The following is a 22,677-nucleotide window of genomic DNA, read 5'->3' as shown; positions in this document are numbered from 1 at the left end:
AGAGTACAGGGAGACACTATGATACCACCAACATTCGAGTCCGTAACACGATACGACAAAGACTGCAGCAAAGCTACTCCGCAGGGTCCACTACTGAGCAAGGAAGTTACAGCAAGAACTGACATCAGTCCTCAGGAGACCAACCAGCCCTTTTAGTGAGCCAACGAGTCTGTCAACATACATTTTCCTCACTAGCCATACCAGTTTATAAACATTAGCAAGACTCCCTTTTAAAACTCCACTTTGAATGTAAATATTGTGAAACCCAATAGCCGGAGTTCACGATTGAGAAGGAAACGGTAGTTTCTCTTTAAAGAAAACCCTATAAATCACTAATATATACACACACAAAGGGATGAAAAGCTGGTCTTAGAACTACTGTAAAACAAACTGACTCAAAGTAACACAGTTTGAAAACATGGTTAATTCCACTCAAGTGGTTTCCAGAAAAAGAACTACTGTTAAAGTTTTTGAATGGCTTATTTTGGTTAGCTCTCAATCACAGTTGTTAATTATGGATTGTTAACTAGCTGTAATATAGGGGTGTGATATTTCTGGTGCTAAAAGTGTAATATAAAAAAATACAAAAGAGCAAATAAAATGAAAATACAAAAAGTCCAATGTCATAATTTATTATTATTAATCTATTATTTAGATTAATTACAGTTGTGCCGTTATAAATGTGGGTCTTGGGCACCTTTTAATCTGTTTTTATTAGCTCTTAGGTGAGTATCATGATTCAAAGACCATTCTAAACTAAACGTGAAGAGTTTCAAATCAAATCCAATTTTTTCACATCATACTGTACTGGTACAGTATTATTCTTTATTTTAACAGTTTTCTCTTAAGACTGTGCACGCTGAAGCTGTAGCCCCTAAAACAATTTACTAATAGGAGGAAGCTATTTAGACTGCAGAGAATTTATGCCTCAACAACGAGCACCATCTGTGACCAGCAGAGGAAAGATTTTTTCTTTATCTCAAGATGTAACCAGAAGCTTACGTATATCTTTCACTGCTGCTCCTAACTGAAATTGGAGTTAGCTACTGTATGTCCTTATATGACAAAAATAAAACCCATTAAAACAAACCCCAATGGCCATGTCTTCCAACCCTATTCTAAAGACCTTTCAATTTGGTCCAAACAAGATGCTACTTGGGTTTCTCTCACTTTACCTCTACCACGATTGGATGGCACTGGGACTTGGCTGTGTTACAGCCATGTTGACTGCTGGCAGCCATTGTCTCTGAGACTATCTTCACAGCTCAGCATGGTAATTCTTGTTTCTAGCTAAATAGGATTTACTAACTCTGGGACAAAAACGCCTTTGTTCTCCATATAAACAGTTTGCTTTGAGTGTGTGTTTTATTTTTTTGTTTAATTTGAGTTTTCTACTTTCCTAGCTTGGGTTATATTATATTATTTTGTGGTCTGTATGTTGCTGCGACTTATCCTGGTTTCACTGAAAATCACTGCGCAGGATTAGATTCCTCCTACTTAAAGAAACATATGTACATTTTGGAGGGAAAGCTGGTAAAATCATTTTTGAGTGGAAACTATCCTAATGACAAACATAAACTGACGTGTTAATGTGAGGGAAAGCCATGCTGTATTCTTGTGCAATGCAACGAAGAACTTGCGATATGCCGTGCATAACACTTTTGTAGGATTGGGCTGGGAAAATGCTGGGGGACAAGCAGCATAGGATATCCCAATCTAATAGGCAATTGTCATACTCACCAAACCATTTGTTTTGCACTAGGTTAACTAGGAATGAGAGGGTGGCAACATTCATTTCAAAGAATACTTGTTATAAAACCCATCTTTCCTAGAGCTCTTCGATTCTTGAATTATAGATATGTTTTACTGTGTATTAACAATTCAGCACAGAAAGCCTTGGTGTAAAGGGAAGCATGCAGCAAGTGACTCCACAACATTTTAATGAGCCATACTGAAATAGGTCAGTTTATTGTTTAGTCTCTATAGCTTCTTACTCGTATTGCTACATCATCAGCATTTTCTTTCTTGGAATTCAGAAAGATATCTTGCACGCACAGCTGAGATATAGGTAGGCACTTACTAAGCTTTTGTTCAACACACCTTATTTCTAAGCCTACAGTGTAGTTAAATGCATATCCCGACCTTGCTTTAAGTAGCTTCTTCAAACATTTGGATATTGGATTTAAGAATTCAATAGAAAGGTTATTTTCATTTTGACCCAATGAGTATAGTAGCATGGAAGATTTATACATTAGCACTGTAAAGTATTTGTTGTATTTGAGTTTTTATAAGGATAATATTTTAATGCCCTTGGTTTTCAATGTATTGTTAGTGTATTTAAATACTGCAATAATGATACACTTAAGTAAAATATCCAATTATTTCTAGTCCAACCATTTATCCTTGGCAGATATCAATTCCTACATTGAGCTTGTGTTTGGTAGAAGATACTGTAAAGTGACAACAAAACATCCAAGGGCACCTTTTTAAATCCCATCCACATTTAATGACTTAAGAGCAGCAGAAACATCTTACCATAACTTGGCTGTGCAGCATCTCATGCTTAAAACTCATATAAAAGCAGACGAAAATATCAAGCTATTTATTTCTGTCTTAATGTATATGATTTGCAGATTGATGTGATTTTAAACACCCTGTACATATATATAGTATCTACAGACATAAAGGAAGGCAGATAAAACAATATGGAAAAACATACAGAGTAACATATGTACCCATGTATGGAATTTATCTAGAATCGTAACCACTATTTAATTTGAAAAGATGAGTTGCTTATCACTAAGACCACCCTTCTAATCATGATACAACAACAACAAGGCTTAAATGCATGTACTTCAAAGGAAACTTACATAATTCATTCTGCTGAAAACAGCTAATAAATAATTGCCTGACTCTCGAGGGAGAAGACAGATTGAATATGCTGAATACCAAACACATCAGCTTTGTGTGTTCGCGATAAATGTTTTAAGTCTGCTTACACAACTGAGTCATTTTCAGATCACCACAGAAATGTACTGCCTATTCCTCGAAAGCTTTGGACCTGTATTGTCTTATTAAACTTTTCTGAAAAATCAATGGAATTCAATAATTCAATCATGTTATGGACTGTAGTGCAAACACATGTCAGAAAGAACTCCGAGGAGTCCTTTTACCAGATATACAGGTTCATGTGCTATATTTAATGTATTTATTTATACAAAATAAAATAATCTGAGAATTTTTGTATTACAATATGGTAATTTAACTCATACAGTATTTCCTAGTCATACCCATTACTATATTATAAGGTGTCTAAGTAATTTTAGCAGAACAATTTAATTTCCATGACATTATTATATTACAATATATTTACTTGTCAAGTACCAACAGTATATATATATACACACACACACAGACACACACACAGGGGTCGCTGGTGCACAGTGAGCCGAGGACACCCGGGCCGACCTAGCCCTCCCTACCCCAGGGCGGCGCTCAGTTGGAAACTCCCGTCCTTGGTCGGCAAAGGAATAGCCTGGACTCGAACTCGCGACGTCCAGACTATAGAGCGCATCCTGCACTCCACGTGGAGCACCTTTACTGGATGCACCACTCAGGAGCCCCTCAACCGTATTTTTTATGGCAGAAGAGTCTAAAACAAGATTTGTGTCTGACAAAAACCTGAATCAGGTCAAAGTGAGCCCTGGAGGAAGTGATTCGGTGTTAAATGATATTGGGTTCGTTTTTAGCTTTCCTGTTGTGTTCAGTTTGTAACTTCCCCCCGTGGGTGGTGCCAACTTCCCCGGGTCTCTGATCCAGAATGACATTAGTATTTGTGTCTGAAACATATAGTATAGCTAGGGAAATTCAAATTATAGTACAGTACTTAGAAAAACATGTTTGCACTTTCCAAATATAAATACACAAGCAAACTTGGTACCAGAATTAATTCAGAATAATACTCATTGCTTAGTCTATACAGCTTTTCAAATCTTGCTTTCCAATCTCTGCAGCTCCCTCCACTCACAAACACACTCACCTGCAACACAGTAAACTAGTCTACAGCTATGGACAAAAGTTTTGCATCACCCTATAGAATTAACACGTTTTGCATCATAAAGTCGAATGAAACCTGCTACCCAGCATTCACACACACAATAAATGTGCTATTGCACCCCAAGAGCCATACATGAACAATTATGTATTCTGTGAGGAGATGCAGTCTAGTTCTGCTGGTGCAATATTATTCTATGTTATGCGATGAAGCGAATGAAGGTAGTTTATAAAGAGTAAAGAGTTAACATGGTCAAGTGAGGATATTTTTCATCCTGATTCCTAACTCAAATTGTATATTTTGTATGTAGGACAATGCTTGCACATAAACCATAATACAAAATAGTTGTATTTTTAATATATCTGGCTCATATATCACTTCACATGCTAGAACAAAACACTTCAATTATCTTCTTCCCTTCTTTGTGACAGCTAAGTTGAGCCAAATGTCCAGCTTGACCCTGGATGTGTTGCCATATCCACAGGAAATAACATTAGCTTTGTGTCAAATAAGGATATTCAAACAGGACTGGTTGTGGCACATTCACGATTATCTAAAATGAAGGAATGAACACTGTGTTCTGAAACACTATATAAATACTTTAAGCTGAGGTACTGCAAGCAGATAAACAATGTTAATGTAAGAAACAACTCAGCAGGAAACAACTTGGGTGTAGACAGAAGGTAAAAATGGAGGGTGGAAACACAGTGCAAACTCTACTAAAATGGGCCCATTATTATAAACCCCAAATAGTTTAGTGGTAAAAACTGTTGAAAAATAAATCTTATTGAATTGAATTTAACCACAATAAAGATACAGGAAAAAATTAAAACACATGTTTGCCAATTAATGTATTTATTTTAGTCTTTCTAAACATAGCATGAAATAAAATGCCTAAATGCTTGTCCAAGCTCCTGTTATTTCAAAATTAATCAGTTCAAGTGCTTTCTGGTTGCAAATCATAAAGAAATCCATTCAATTCTGTGTATGATAAACTGGATCCCTGAATGTTTTAAACTAAAGACACTTACAGGTCCTGTAAGGCAACTGACTGACCAATAGGAGAATATAGCTTAAGATTCCCCTCGCAGCCTGTGTTCAGGGCTGTAAAAGCTCATTAGAGCTGTTAAAGCCCATTTTAATTGCTGTTAACGTGAGGTCAGGAAGGGCAGCTTTGAGCAGCTAAACCTGGGTATCTACTCTCCTTAGTTCAGTCTTTTGTAACACAGCAAACCATCTCTTGATTAGCTGTGATGGAGGTGGATGCCACCTTTAGTGTTGTCTTTCTTCACAAAATGACAGTGTTTTGCAGGTGTGAACTAAAACAGGAATTAACAGCATTCCAACTGTTTACTCCAATGATAAATAATGAGTCTTGTTGGGAAGAGATCCCTGGGGAGGCGGAGATCCTGCAGCTGAAGGCAGCCCGGTCAGGATGTGTAACTGCACACAGGCAAAACAGGAAACCCAGCAGCTTGCTTCTGGACTGACACTGGCTTTCAAGTCACTGCCTGAGCTGGAGAAGGGGTCTGACCCTTGTCAAGTCACTTTCGTCGCCTAACAGCTGGCATTTTAATAGGATAGAATCGCGTGTAATCTCTCTGTCAATGAGGTACTCTCCATGTCCCTGCTCTTCCTGTACATACTATGGGATCATTGAAGTAGAAGTACAAATCCTGGCTACTCCAGTACAGTGTAGCTGCAATCATTTTTAGTAAATGATGCTATTTTAATCAGTGGGCTTCGACGACTTCAATTTAGGTACTGCGGTCAGAGATGAGAACCTTTGGCAAGTTATTTGATGTCTTTGTAGGTCAGTCCCACCTAGTTGTAAAATGATGTTGCACAGACCTGATTTAGTACTACAATATCCTTAAATTATTTAATTATTAGACATGGTATAGCTTTCAATGTTGCTTCGTAAATGGCAACACAGGAATTCCCATCCTGAATATATATAGTCTTTTTTTTTTTAAAGAAGTGGGTCAGTTCTCATTGAAAGCATCTGGGTCAATTCCCATTGAAAGATCTACAAAACTAGTTCATGGCAGCAGTCTGTTCTGCTATACTGTTTGCATTAATTAAAACAACATAAAAAAGTCACATCAGGATATGGAGGAAACATCTAAATATCTGCATAGTAAAAAAATGCAAAATAAGTAAACAGGAAGAAAATGAAGACGTATACCTTTCCTCAGCCCGGTTCTGAGTGCACGCTGGTCTACATCACACACCATCAAACAACAATCACAATAACAGGCATGGCATACAAAACACATGGCACCTGTTCATAGCAGTGCTGGATTGTATGTGGGATGTTGCATACAGCAGAAGTGCCTTGTTCTGTATTCACTTGCCAAATATTGTGGTTTCTTTGAATGGTGTTTTATTCATTGCACACCGGGTGCAGTGGCTGAGGAAGAGGAAGATGGGCCCCACTGCAGGACTTTATTGTGGGCCCCCCTCCCCAAACATTAATTTAACCCTTATTTATAACAAACATACCAAATCAAGTGTTCAATATTAAATTATATTTAATTGTCGGAATGTTAGCATGTATGAAACAGTACATAATAAGAACGTTTTCTACTCACCTACTTTATTTTAATTTGCGTATATCTTTATATCCAACACTACGCTTTTTAAAATCATAAACAAAACAGGTTTAATCACTAACCCTATCAGGATTCCGCAGTGCTGCGATCACAAAAATTATTACAGAATTCACAATTCTGCACAGACATTTGCAGAAATTGTCTCACATAGGAAACTGTTTTTTTAATTATTTTTAAATCAGAAATACAGGCATGCTGATTTGCTGTAGTTTATTTTGGTGCCCGTAGCAGCACCCAACAGCTTCTGTCTAAACTACAGGATGAATCGTGCACACAAAATATAACTGCAAATATTTGTGCTGAATAGTAACCCAAAACCTTCCATGAAGACGTCTCTCGTGCCAGCCTCCAGGGGAAAAAAGTTATGATAATTAAGACAATAGCGATACCTGTTGAAATGAGGGAGGATACAATCTGAATTACTGGCTCCGCACACCGGCAGCTACAGTGATACAAATGTGTGACTTTCGAACCTCTCCGGGGTCCTCTGAGTGCGTGGGCCCGTGTGCAGTTGCACCTGCTGCACCTGCTATTGCTCCGCCACTGACCGGGTGACTGAAAGCTGTACCGTAATTGCTCAAAAGATCTTAAAGGGAAAGTCTGATCTGATTGTTCTACACTCCTATCTTTTATTTTACAGCTTCTTCAATATGTTGGTGCTGCTTGTGTTTCTTCTACAATTACCTTGGAAGAAATCAAACCTTTCCAGGTCAGGAGTCAACTGAAATCTACCCCCATGTCAGGATCTATTAGGAAATGATGCCCTGCAAATAACAATGAGTAAACTAAAACCAAGCTGAGCCGACAGCGGGTACAAGATGAGCAGGTAAAGGAAGCAGGGATGAGATGCTGAACTGTACCTGTTCAGGGGTTAAGGAGCCCAAAGTGAAGCAAGGCAAGTCTTCATCTGGCCCTCGTGGCAGACTAGGGATTGACAGCTGCCCTGAGAAACAGAAGGAGAGAAAAAAGACAATAAGTCTACAATATTAAATTCAAAATGCCTGGCAATAGTGGGGAGCGTGTGATACCCAGACCATCATCTAACATTTAATCTGTCATACCATTCTTCTGTTTATCTATTAAGCAATATGATAAGCCCTCATAGTTGATGCCCTTGAGCTCCAATTTTCTATCTGTATACATGCTATTTTGTTCCTTGTTTAATTGTATGTGTGTTGGAACTATTGTGCTGCTGCTGGCATGCCAATATATTTAGTGTAAATCAATTAGGTTGCAATCATATGGCAATGTCTGTGTTTATCCTCCTCGGTCCTAAGACCAGGTTTGTTAAGAGCAAATAAATGTGGCTGTGAAACGCGTCATTTGCTGTACCTGAGACCACATATGAGAACAATATTTGGGACCCCAAAACACTGAATGTTTAGTACTCTGAACGTCCGTACCCAAAGGCTCTCTGACGGTAGCGTGGGCAATTTCAAATGAAAAATGTTCAGTATACTGAACAAACGGACCAAATAATTTTTGCAAAAATTGGTGAATTGTTTAAACATTCAGGACTGAGCATTTTGAAACATCAGGTATTCTTCAAATAACATTGAGGCCCAACTTTAATTTGGTTACCATCAATACAGCTAAAAAAAAAGTTCCTGATATTTTATCTGATAGTGTCATCACAGCTTCAGTTTATTTGAAATGCTCAGTGTTTGTTTGAAGTCATTTCTTTAATAATTTCTATATTAGGTCTAATTACTGTAGTATGCTTTTATTTTACAGGGTCTAGGCTAATATTACGCAAATGTAATAAAACTACAAGATCAAAAATTGTTAGTCACCTGGCGAGTAAAATAAGTAAAAGCAAAGCTAAATTTCTAATATACATCACCATCAGAAATGAGTGAATGAATGAAAGTGCATTAAAAGCAACCAACTATATGAAAAGTGAAATTGCACCACAGAATTTTCCATTTGTACAGCTTCAATTCTAATTGAATTGGTTTTCAAGGCTACGAGCGCAAGCCAAACAATACCACTGAATCACCAATAGATCCAACAGGAGCATGCTAGACAAGAATAACCCTTTATAAAAAAAAAAAGAAGTTTTAAATCAGACCCAGACCTGAAACAGCAGTAAATAGGTCCAGGATAACAAAATAAACCTCTCATCTTAGCCAGCTGGCCCCAATAGGGAACCCGTACTAACAAATGAACAGACTCTCAAAGCGTGAATCGTTCACTTCAATTAAAGCCATTTTTAATGATATCAGGCATAAAATCAGTACCATACTTATTCAATGTTACTTGTATATGTGTATAACAAACATGATTTGGGAAGTTTTCGGTTGCATTACTTGTGTAATGAGTACTTCTTGGGGAACAAAAAAGCAAAACAAAACAAAAAAAACACTCACGCAACATAATGTAATATATTACACCTTCATAACTGTTATAACCACTCAGATCGTTCCATTGCTGTAGCATATGTCACAATACACTGCAGATTTTGTTTCCAGTAGCGTATGAAATGGAACAAGTTTAAGTTGAAAAAAACAAACATTCCATCACTATAGCAACTGTGGAAATGGCCGCTGAAGAGAGCAAAGTAAAAAACAAAAAACTAGACTAGTATTTTTCTATACAGTAATGGTGTATAACAGCAATGATTTGTTTTTAAGGGCAGTGAACTCGGGTTCGACAGGCCCCATCGTTTATTATAATTCTGAATGTCTACCTCCTAGTGTACTAAACAACAACACATTAAGAATATCTTAAAAATACTATAACTGGAGTTGCAGAAATACTCCAAAGATATGTAAAAGGAAGCATGTTATATATGTAAAAGTGCGTGTGTGGTGCATGATATGTAATATCCTCATGCACAACTTCCTCCACTTGCTTATTAATTTGACTTAATCCTGTAATATGACCTAATCCTTACATGGAGACATACTGTAGCACAAGTGACTGGCAACAAAAGGAATGTAGCAATAGCATACCATTACTTTTTCTTATGTCTGAATAAACTTTCCAGTGAAGATCATCAGGCAAATAATCATTCATTTTCAGGGGCGCAACCAATTGTAGTGTATGCAATCTGTTACTTTTACCCTACTGTAAACAGTGATTGCCTGTTCTCATCTAGCAAGACTGCATAATTGAAAAGCTTATAGTTTACACGATGATGTACTGTATTAGCCTCCTATTTCTATGTGTTTCTGGATGCACTACTGCCCTGTGCCCTGTTTATAATATACCAGGGCCACAACAAAACGGGTTTGATTGTATAGTATTTGTGATATTTTTTTATCTTCTGTGGGTCTCGCTATATTGCAGCCCCCCCCCCCCCCCAGGAAAAAATTCTGGTTGCGCCCCTCTTCATTTTTACTGACAACAGGTATATTAAATTATAGTGCAGAAAACTGTAAGGCACAAAATACAGCTGAAGGCTGCTGGCAAACTAATGCAGATGAACTTCTCTTCCAATTCATCTACCAGCTCTGTTTAAATAGGAAAACCCTTGTACAATAAATAGAAAGTAGATTTTATCTAGATGACCTGGCTAAGGGGTGCTAAGTCAATGACTGACTGGCCCCTATTATTATGTAAAACCTTGGTTCATGGTCAACCGCTTCCAGCTATTTTGTAGAGGGAAGCTATGATTAATGTCAATGCAGATGGAAACATTGTCCATGTCAAATTATGGTTGGGGAGGTCGAATACAGTATTAGAGGAAAATTGGCAGTCATAGTTATTTAATGTCCAGGAATGTCGCTCCAGAGATTGGACACAATCCATCCGATGACTTAAAGACCACTACCCAATATTAATTATAATATGAATATGCATTAAAGTAACTATGGAAACTAGTATCACTTTTTTTTTTTTTTTTTAATTAATAACAATCCATTTACAATGGTGGAAAGGTTTTGTCAAGATCACAAGATAAATGGTCTCAGGATCTCGACATTTTATACTGGTATGTTGAGATCACAAGATAAATGATCTCAGAATGCTTTCTTTTTTCAGTGAGCCAATGTATATTACGCATATAGTTTCACTATAACTATACACAGTCATGTCTAAATTACAGTTAATTAATATCTGTGTTACTGCTGTCATAAAACCTCTCAATTTATCATACAACAAAAAAAAACATATTACAATTTCAGAAGCCTCTCTTTTTTTACAGTGCATTAGGGATTTTGAACAATTATTTGCAATACTTTTAGAAATATGTAATACAATTGACTAAAGTTTAACAGAGCGTCCAGTTCAAATAACAGTTGCAAACAAGTACTCTGGGGATAAATCTATTTGTTCAATTTTGTAAATTCAGCTGTCAACTGGGTTTACAATCACAAATATCTGTTAACACCTTCATGGAGTTTGATATCCACAAAATATAAACATGATAAATGAAATAATCCTTGACATTGTATTGATTAATTTATTAATCACAAACAAATTGCAGGATTCAAGACCTAATTACTACATCATTAGCTCTATATCCACAATTTGTTCTTTCAAGTCCTCCTAGCTGTGTCTAATAGTTCAATTGCATGTTTCCAAGGTTACCCTGTGTGTTTCACATGTCCATTAGGTTCGAATTGAATGTCTTTAGACAGTAAAAAATTGGCAGATTAAGTTTGCCCAGGCATGTCAGAGGTAGGAAATGGCCCAATTAAATCAGCCTGGGTCACTACTAGTATCAAAGCTATTGTCATACCCATGTATCAATGTACAGAAAACGTTCATAATGGTTTTTTTTGTGTTTGTTTTTGATACAGTGCGTCTTCCAAAGTATTAATATACAGCGCAGAGCACTGGAAAACCAGTATCTTTGTTTATTGGAAAAAGCATGTTATACAAGATAAATCCAAGTTGTTATTGACATTATTATTAATATTAAAACAGAGCTGGAGTCCTACCACGCAAGTACAGCTGACAGCAGGTACAGATGTTCTCTATTGTTATTCTTCGTCTTTCATGATTAGTGCAGGTTTTAAATGGCTTTTGTCAGGATTAATGCTGTGTATTCACGGTGGGCTGGGTCTGCCAAAAGTAATTTTGTTCATCACCATATACATGCATCACATGAGAAATATTTTCATCTGTCTCTGTCTAATCTGCTTTTAAGCCTTTGGTCCGGGAGATAAAAGGTCAGTATATTCAAGCTGTACATTACTCTACAGTGTCATCCATTCCTTTTCCAGGGTCAATTATTTCATGTCCAAGGATAGTGCGTGAATCTTAGCAGAATTTCTGCGACCCACCCTTCCCTTCAAAATGATTCAGCTGTTGCTCATTCGAAGCCTGAGGGTTTTGTTTTTAAAAATGTAGTAAGTAAGAAGGAAGAATAGTTCACACTAAGGAAAGGGTTAAGAACCTCATCTGGGACACACAACAAATGGATGAAATAGTGGAAGTTGATGTAAGCAGCTTTTAATAGCATCAAACCAATTGTGCACTTTGTTTAGACCATTGTTCCATTGTGTTCATTCTGACACTGACTGCCGACGGGTGACAGTTGACATATGTTCAGTACAACCAAAGTGCCTTGTCTGGCTCTGGGGACCATCACAGAACTTTTCAGCATTTCTCCTATATATATATTTTTTTTCAGAATATTCTGTCAGATCACAGCACGGCCGCCTGTATCCTTAATGGCAAGGCGCCAGAGTCCTCAGGCATTTTTATCAAAGTAAGTTGGGGCATTTTACTGTTTGAAAGGTTAGCAAAACTATGCCAAAGTTCTTCCAGACATCTCAGAGAGCATCAGCTGACAGGAATTATTTTCAATATGGAGCAGAGAATAAAGAGTAACAGAAATCCTCAGAGAGCCTGAGTCTTGCTTGTTTAACGTGCCACATTAAAAAAAAAGGCTGTTTGATGTGGACAATGTTTTGCTTGAGTGGGTACACCAACAATTGAAACAATATAATAATGCTGTACCTGCTGAAAGGAAATATTTTCAACTTTACAAACATGTTACTCTTGCACCAGTGTCATTTGTGTATTTCAGTATTTTTTATTTTCTCTTAAAAAGGTCATTACTTAGCATTAATGTCAGATGTAGCCGTCATTATCTGCTAAATAACTAACCACAGTGACAGTGACCAGAGCCATAGCTAATTATTTAAAATATATATTTCTGTGTATGAAGACATTTTACAATGTGTTTCAGATTATAATAATCGACAGCACTGCTTTAGGCTGCTTGAAATGTAAGTCACAGTTTTCTCAAAAGAAAATTATTATTATGCAAGGGGAATGGTATTTTGGTTAGAAAAATGGATATGCATTGTGTGAGGTTAAAAAAACATGTCCATTAGACTATAATTCTGAATTGGACAATTCCAAAAAATCAAAAGATTAAACAGAATCATAGAAGACATCAAATTTGGAATATGTGGACCAAAGCCAGTTGTCTCATTTGATACGACCAAGAATTGAAACAAATATTCCCAAAAAATAATAGTTTTACTGGGAGGCTTCCTTAATCAAATTTGAGAAATATAGACTACAGCCATGATAAAAACACAAAGTGAATTCTCTTGGGCATGGGGATTACGTTCAAGTAGCTTTCTGGAACAGTACAGGTTTGACCTCCCCATGGTCCAATCCAATACCACTGGTATTTGTATGTTTTTTTTTTTTTCCAAAGCCAGTATTAATAATGACAGCTGTTTCCTATAAATATATTACAATAATTATTGGTCATCCCTCAACCTGCCTGTTTTACAATATATAATGGTTGGCCTTGTTATATACAGTATTTGTAACTGTCCAACACCCTTCCTGAGATGCTACAGGCTAACTGTGCTCATCAGTGTTTAGCAATATTGAAGCACCGCGATCAGGTTTCTTAGTCCCATGAATCTCAGAAAAATGTCTGCATATGGCCACATACGATAGCTTCGAAATCAGAAAATATCAATTAACTTTAAAAAAGAACCTCCAGCTTCTAATTTGTATTATATTTGGAGCAGTCTTGCCATTCCAAACCTCTACTGGCTGCCAGAAGTATAGGCTGGGCCAGGATCCTTTGAAGCTCACTGGCTCAGCACTAGTAGAAGCTACCTTAGCTACTTCCACCAACTGATACTTCAAATATGTGTTACTCAGCACTAGTAAAAGCATACAGACAGATTGTTTTCATTAGCATGCTTATACTGAAAAACAAGTCTAATATAGTTCCTGAAACTTAATTCTTTTTTTTAATTATGTAAAAATATTGTAAAGCAATATTTGTAAATATTTCCTTCCACAGTGTTGTAATATGTCTGTATTGCATTACCGTAGCATTCTTTACCATACATACATTAGCAATTTATTATAAATATAAAAAACACAACAAAGCTAATGTCACTTCTTTACATTGTATTTTTTGCTGATGAAGTTATTACTTTTTTTCCGATTCTCTGGTGTCCCATTTATTATGCACGGCAACATCATATAAAGCTTGGATGTGTAAAGTGGGGCTGTTCTAATGATCTCCCACACCTGCTCACCTGGTACACTTTTAATTAACACTCCAAGGAGGTTTGTCAGGAGTAATCAAAAACATTGTCGCTTATAAAGCTGTGGCAAGAAATCAATAGTTTTCATCAGAAAAGGTAGGGGCTGGCATAAGTGAACCATTTAATTGCTTCATTCCAATAAACAAAAAAAGGCACATTTTAATGACTTGATTCCCGGGGATCAATATCGAGGCATGCATTATATTAAACAACAACATGTGGTGGGACGTTCAGAGCCATTTCAATTCGGAACCCAGCATTCCTCTTATTTTTCATTTCGTCAGGAGCGGCAATAGGTTTTGCAGCCTAGGCAGCGCAGTGATTTATGTACAAGGGGTGACCTCTGAGACCGTAACACTGTGATGGGTGACTGGTTCTCAACGGTAAGCTACTGGCACTTGACAAAGTGCCTGAAGCAGAATGAATTTACCTCTCTTTTCCTCAATCATCAACAGGCACTGCCCTGACCCCTATCCTGACTGCTATAACAAGATCACCCATCTCAGGCTGAAAAATTTACTGTCACATCTACTTTTCAATGAGCTCAAGTGAGCACTTCTTTCACCTTCAGTAAAGCACAGCCTACTAACGGCTGATCACAGCGCACACAACCAGGCTACCTGAGACAACACACTTTGTAGAACAAGGGGAGCTTAATATACATTATGAATAGGCTTTGTTTTCTGAATATTTCTGGCAGTCATATACGTGCGCTTGCCTTAAACAGTTTAACTACTCCATGCTTTAGTGTATCCGGTTATCTAAATACCAGAGCTATGCAAATAATTCAGACTTGACTATTCCTCTGGAGTTTGAAAGAGGATATAACACCCACAAATAATGAATGGAAAAATTATTGTAAGGCTAGCAAAGCTACTGAATACCAAATTATTGTATAAACCTTTTGGTCTAAAATCTCACATATGACTAGGTTTGAACTTAATGTGACTATGTAAAATACCCTTTAAAATCGATTACATATTATTTGCAAAGGAAAAAAGGTATTTTTCAATACAATTTACATATTACAGTATATTATGGCTACGATTTTGGCACGGTAATTTTTAGTATATTTCACGGGCGAGGTGCGACAAAAAACTAAGAATTTGCTGAAAGGTCACTAAATAATGTAGTTTTAGCGACATCAACATAACAAGACCTTTTAAATAGCACACCAAAACCAATAATATAGAGACTATTGCTTTTGACTACTGATACGTTTAACTGTTGCTTTAGAGTACACAACTTACAGCACATACTTCAGACTCCGACATAATTTATGGTGGGAGACGAGGGTCTCCGACCCTGTGCGGCAAGTCGTAATGACATCATCTACAATCTTGAGATTGGAAAGGCATACAGCCTTAACAGATTGTGAAACCTTTCACCTCTCATTCTAAAATACCTAAAATATCTCTTACTGTCACATACCCGCAAGCTCTCTAATTAATATTTGAATTTCTCCCTTTCGGGTTCTCTGTTGTTGAGAGGACGGATGTACCAACAATGTTGCTTTTGATTTTTTTTAAAAACGTTTTGTGTAGAGGTACAAACTAAGCACATCTACTTAAATGTAAATGTATCCAATTTCGTGAATGCAGTCTGTATTTAAAGTATGAACAACAGCTGTGACCACTTTGCGCAGTCAAAAGTGCTGTGACACGATGCGACCTTCGTACAGCAAACAGTGAAGCTGCACAGCTTTTATAACTGCCTGCGTCCGAAGTATCGCATTCATCTGCGCCAAAAGTATGAACCAAGCTTTAGAGTGTTCCACGATTCTGAAACAGCACGTTGTAAAGATAGCCTCTGTAAGTCGGTAAACATCTGTTCTCCGATGCATTTGTTCTTCTGTCTTTACAGAATACAGCTCACTCACAATTTTTTTGTATTTTAGCTGAAATAAAGGAAGCACCTTATCAAATGTGTTTTTACATCCATTGCCGAGATTTCACAGACTTTATTCAAAGTCATGATTTTCATGATTTCCCTGATTTCCCTGACCTCCATGACAAAATCCTAGCCTTGGTCATAAATTATATGAGATCACAGAAGAGTTGAAGAACCTATCAAAATATGCAGACAATAATACAAAATTGTATATGTCCTATTAACGAGACATTTGATAAGCCAGACTGAATTGATAAACGTATAAAAAAAAAAAAATGCCCTTGGGGATTTTTAGCTTCAGAGCAATCTTATTGGAGGCAGCTTGACCCTGTGTGTGCACTGAGGACAGAGACAGGATTTCTCAGTTTTAAATACAAGCTCAGATACACTGACCCTGAGGCAAGTCATATCACCTTTGTGTGCCCCAGCTGTAAACCACAGTCAAAACTAGATTCCATTGTGAAGCAGACCCAGCACTTTGCCAGGCTGTCTTGGCAAAAACATTCCACTGGAATTCATTGTGAATTTCTGTCAAGCTACCAACAAGAGATTGTCAGCTGTTACTCAAATCCTATTCATTATGAGCCTTTATTTTAAGTTCTTTTAACAACTACTTTAAAAGAAAAAACAACAACAAAACAGTTTCCCTAATCCAGCTTCTTGAATGTATACATTTGTTCTGAAAGTATCTTTAAAAAAAGGCAAATACTGTGCTATAGGAAAATGAAAAGATTGATCATTTGCAGTTTGTCTTGACTATTTATTTTCTTTTCTTTTTTTTTACCCCCACAAAAAATGTCCCCTGCTGCTTCTTTAACTTTCAATTCTCCTAAGCATCTCTGCTTCATAGCCCCTGGCTATTGCCTTTCTCAATCTGTCCCTGGAGAGCCAGGAGTTATTACCCCTGTCGACTGAGGAGAAAGGGATGTTATTCCCCTGTCACCCACAGTCGCTCCGCCAGCCTTCCAGCCCTGATCTACACCCTGTGCCGAAGAATAGTGTCTGATGCGCTGTTGGTTCAAAGTCCTGTCAGATCAAGCTACCTGTGCCTCTTGGAATTACTTTCTGGAGCCAAATTGACGTACTGTGTCAGAAGAGTCCGACAAAAATACTATGATTGATGGGATTGATTAGGTAAATACAAGAGGTTAAATGGTAGTGGCCAACGTAATGGTTTACCAAAGAAGTAGCAACTTGCATCTGACCCATCACTAAAATCAAAGCCTCCAGGGTTTCTTTAGAGCGAACACAGTTCTTTGCATATCTATGCTTTCTCTCTGTTAAGTAGTGGTATTAGTGTAAATTGATACTACAAGTGTTGTTGATGTGCTATGGGCTTTACAGCAGACAGAAGCCTTCGAATCTGTATTATATTTGGAGCAGTCTTGCAATTCCAGACCTCTACTGGCAGCCAGAAGCATAGGCTGGGCCAGGGTCCTTTGAAGCTCGCTGGCTCAGCACTAGTAGAAGCTACCTTAGCTACTTCTACCAACTGATACTTTAAATACTGGTTATTTAACATCCTGGCATTAACATTAGGTATTGACCATTTATAATAAAACTATAATCTAAACAGCCAAGGAAGACCATATCAGACTTATTCAAGATAGCCTCAAAGGAAACAGTCTTGAAATAAAATGCGAATCTGAGAACAGACCATTTTCTGGTACAATATAACTATGCAGTAGCTTGTACTTGGCTGGTGTTGAACCACCATGGTAACAAGTTATTGAAAAGCACTCTATATAAAATTCCCATGAGATCGGTGCCTGTTTACCTGGCATCTGTCATTAATTAGCAAGTGCTGTAGGGATTGAATCCAGCAGACATCATGTTCTGGTGTATAGCATGCCAATGTAATACCCATCCCAATCTATAACAACAGATGGCAAAGGTTTAAAAAACAAACCAGGAACATGTTCACCTAACAACAACTTGGAATGTCAGGAACTGTATGGAACACAAAGTTTCTACTGTAGCTTAAAGTTACCAAGATACTAACAAATAACTCCAAGTCCAGTTCTCAATAACTATTGCATCAATGAACCCAGGCTTCCAGATGGGAACAGCTTGGTAACCACCTCACTACCTAGCCAACAAAACAATACCATTTGTTTGATCGTTCAGATTGGTATATCATTCACTAAGACACTGATATGGCCTCCTTAAACACATTACAGACAGTACTCCTCCAAATGTTAAGTGTGGCTTATCCTCTTTTACCTCACCCAGAACCAAACCTTAGTTCCAGGCATAATGCTTCTGCGAATGAGAAAATAAATTAATGTGAAAAAAAAAAAAAAATAATAATAATAATAACTCAAGAACTATGACCATCCATCACATTTTCTATTATCAGAACCTGTGAATCATTTGTATGATGCAGTCAGCTTCCTAAGCAGATATAAACTCACAGTTTAGTTCCATTTGTTAAAAACGACAACCCAGTACCTTATGCCACAACTTCCAATTCCACAATGCAAAACATTACCAATACAGTACATACATTGTTACATTGTACATGCAGTACATACATTGTAAGATGCGTTTCATAAAAAATATTAATTGCATACACTGAGCACATTTTATGTGGGTTCATGGAGGTTCCACAAGGTTGGCCCCACAAATAAATATGTGCGGGTTTCCGAATAATATAGTTACACATCCCCATGGTTGCTACAACTGTTTAAATAACGTACCTGTAATTTTTCTTTTCATTGTTAACATCCTGACAACTCTTTACACTTACAACTTTAAAGTGTGTTTCAAAGCTCTTTTCAAAATTGCCACTCTAGTGCACTGATAGTGTAAGGATTATTGGCAGGTAACAGCCATAAAGATCCATGATGTGCTGTATGGAACAGAAAAGCCAGAGCACTTGTTATCTTGTTTTTTTTTGTTTTTTTTAAGGTTGCTCTTCCTGCAGTGATTTAGAGGACAGATTTCAAACACCAGTGCACTAGAGCGGCCATTTTTAAAAGAGCTTTGAAACAGACTTTAAAAGTTAGAAGTGTAAAATGTTGTCATGATGTTAACAATGAAAAGAAAAATTACAGGTACATTATTCAAACAGTTGTAGCAACACATGGGGACGTGTAACGCTATATTTTTTGGAACCCCGCTACTTACTCTTTAGTCAATTGATGAACAGTTAAGTCAGCTTTAAAAAAAAAATATATATACTTCTATTTTTGGAAAATGCTGTTTAAAATTCATATTTTCATTACATTTTGTTTTATTTTTTTGTAATGTTGGGTATCAGTTTTATGTATTTTGAGTCACATATACAGTACAGTTTCAGTGTTCTCCAGCATGTTTGGTATATGATACATTCCTGTTTCGATTATAAAATGTAAGAACTATGAGTCAGAAGACTTATTACAAATGTTATATTTCATGGTGTATACTCGTGTGATTGACAATTTAAGACAGCAGTTATACAATGGTTATATTTTCTACTAAATGTTTGACAATTTCCACAGCTTATTTTGCCAGCAGTTAGATGCCACCACAAACACACAGAGAGAAGCAAGGAACAAGAGACTGACAGGAATGTAAATACAAAGTAAATAAATAACAAATAGACTTGCTATTTATTTTTGTGTTTATAGTTTGTGCTAAAAATCAGTTTTCCGCGCCTACAACGTTTGACATATCCCTGATCCTACAAAACAGCGTATGCTGAACTGTACCAGCCTAACTGCAGAAGGTCAGCATGATTTATTATTCAGTGAGGTTTAAAAAAAATAAATACAAAGCAAAAATATATTCAAAGGAAGAATTCTGGTTGTTATTGGCAGAACTTATGATCTGTTTAATGTTGCAGATTTCTGTGTTGTTAGGTGCACTTTTATCCTTCAGTATATCATCAAAAGATGTTGTGTGTAAATGCATGACATTGAAATGACCTGCTCCTTGAACAAAAGTAACAGTACAGACACAAAACATTACAATAATTTCTACTTTATTGTTTGGATTTTTTTTTTTTTTTTTTTTTTTTTTTTGCAAAATCGCCTACACTAAACACCCTGGCTATGATTACTTTTTTAATTCATTTTTTTTTTATTTACCTCTACATTAAGATTCTGAAAGTAAAAAAAAAACAAACTTGAAAATAACATGAAGCAAATTCTGAAAAAGTCAGGTCCGATAATTGAAATATAAAAGTATTAAAACAAAATGACATCTTTGCATTTAATGGAACTGAAATCACAAGTTATATTGCATGGATTTGATGACATTTTTATCATGGGTGTAAAAGCAAGAAAATATACATGAGTGATCTATGGTAAACAAGCGTGACAACTGCCATAAAGGGAAAAATTCATCCAGTGGGAAAACTTAATCTAAATACACACACTTCACAGTAAAGCCCATTTTATTTACAGTGACTGCCCTCTAATTACAACCAATGCAGGGGGACATCTGTTACATTGACAAAGACAGGAAGTCAGAAGACAGGATAGGCATACATTTTACAGTTCCATGAGGAACTAATTTTATTATTTAACAAAGTTAGAACCTTTCTTATTTCTGTTAAATCATGCTTTCATTTTTATGTGTATTCGGTTGCTTACTTCATAAAATCTACTGTTACAATTAACTATGTGCTTTACAAGTGCTTTTTTTCTGGGACACGTTTATTTTGAATGTCCCGATCCCTAAGGTACGATCATGTCTCCATATCAGTCATCAATGGTTAGAAAGTCCTACTGGGAGATTATTTTAGTGAACTCTGGTTCTGCCTGACTGTTAAGTAATAAATAAAACTACTGTATTGGGGCAACACTTTAAGATAAGTGTTTGTATCTCAAATTAAATGCCAATGAACTGGTTCATTGAAAAAAAAAAAAAAAAAAAAAAAAAATATATATATATATATATATATATATATATATATATATATATATATATATATTATACAAGAAGACATTCACAAAATATACCCTTCACAAGCTCAGACAATCAGGAGTCCTCAGTACTGTGGATGTGGAATAACTACATTGTAATATGCATATTTCGTTAAATTTGGAGCAATTGAAAATATGTTTGATTTCAACGTATATAGACAAGACCATTTGTTTTGACGTTATGCCACCCTGTGGCTCCCAAACAGCACACCAAAGTCTGTACCAATTTGAATCATTAGATGGTACACTAGGGATTTGCATTGATGTGACAAGGCTTTCGAGGTGCACCCCACCTGGTATACTGCCTGGTATAGAGGATCTTCTGCTCTCAGCCTACCTCACACCTCCTGTACTATTGAGGCTGTTGCTCTAGTGAAGCCAACCCTGTGTCTCTCAACCCGATGAGCCTTTGTTAATCAGTAAGGTGTGCAGAAATACAGAATTCCCTTAACATTGCTGCCGCAATTACTGTACATCATTCAGCCACCAAGTGTGTTCTATGCATCACATTTAAAAATTGCATTCAAAATCCCACTAAATGAAAAGGTAACTAAAAACAACAATAGGGAAGTAATTTTGGCCAAAATATGTTTTATTAAACTTTGGAAGACAGCTTTATCTGCATTTGGTTTCCGGAGGGCAGCATAGATTGCGCTTTGGGTCTCGAGGCTCATATTTCTCCACGTCTTTTTAGAATTTGTTGAAGCTCACCTTTAAAAAGCCGAGGCAAACACACTTTCACCATGTGTTGTCTTTGTGATGTGAAAGGTGAGCACGTCAGTCTAGGTCAGAACAGCCATCATGAGTATGTGCCTTTGCTATGAATATAGACCGGCAAGGACTTTGGGGGTTATAGTGCAAACTATAATCAGTCACATGATGGTGTTTTAACAAATATTAATGATGTTTTAGACAAATTTCAAAAATAAAAGTTATATATATATATATATATATATATATATATATATATATATATATATATATATATATATATATATATATACACACATACAGACGTGCTCAAATTTGTTGGTACCCCTCCACAAAAAACGAAGAATTCACAATTTTCTCTGAAATAACTTGAAACTGACAAAAGTAATTGGCATACACCATTGTTTATTCCATATTTAATAGAATCAGACTTTGCTTTTGATTTTTTATTCAACATAATATTGTAAATAAGAAAACAAATGAAAATGGCATGGACAAAAATGATGGGACCGCTAACCTAATATTTTGTTGCACAACCTTTAGAGGCAATCACTGCAATCAAACGTTTTCTGTAGCTCTCAATGAGACTTCTGCACTTGTTAACAGGTAGTTTGGCCCACTCTTCCTGAGCAAACTGCTCCAGCTATCTCAGGTTTGATGGGTGCCTTCTCCAGACTGCAAGTTTCAGCTCTTTCCATAGATGTTCGATAGGATTCAGATCAGGACTCATAGAAGGCCACTTCAGAATAATCCAATGTTTTGTTCTTACCCATTCTTGGGTGCTTTTAACTGTGTGTTTTGGGTCATTATCCTGTTGGAGGACCCATGACCTGCGACTGAGACAGAGCTTTCTGACACTGGGCAGTACGTTTCGCTCCAGAATGCCTTGATAGTCTTGAGATTTCATTGTGCCCTGCACAGATTCAAGGCACCCTGTGCCAGGCGCAGCAAAGCAGCCCCAAAACATAACCGAGCCTCCTCCATGTTTCACTGTAGGTATGGTGTTCTTTTCTTTGAAA

The 22,677-nt window shown here is 36.7% G+C and overlaps 1 protein-coding gene across 4 annotated transcripts in view; it reads right to left on the bottom strand.

Annotated features, from left to right (window-relative positions):
* Positions 1-22,677, bottom strand: part of LOC117407150 (adhesion G-protein coupled receptor D2-like) — an 82,219-nt gene that overhangs the window by 17,048 nt on the left and 42,494 nt on the right. For all 4 annotated transcript variants that reach the window (XM_059031766.1, XM_034011846.3, XM_034924274.2 and 1 more), the window contains one exon: positions 7,530-7,612. In XM_059031766.1, coding sequence (XP_058887749.1) covers positions 7,530-7,612 — 83 coding nt within the window. The remainder of the gene's footprint in view (positions 1-7,529; positions 7,613-22,677) is intronic.

Source organism: Acipenser ruthenus, chromosome 10 (assembly GCF_902713425.1).
Source record: "Acipenser ruthenus chromosome 10, fAciRut3.2 maternal haplotype, whole genome shotgun sequence".
NCBI classification, from domain to species: Eukaryota; Metazoa; Chordata; class Actinopteri; order Acipenseriformes; family Acipenseridae; genus Acipenser; species Acipenser ruthenus.
Note: the sequence above shows the minus strand (reverse complement) of the source record. Positions and strands in the feature narration are given on the sequence as shown.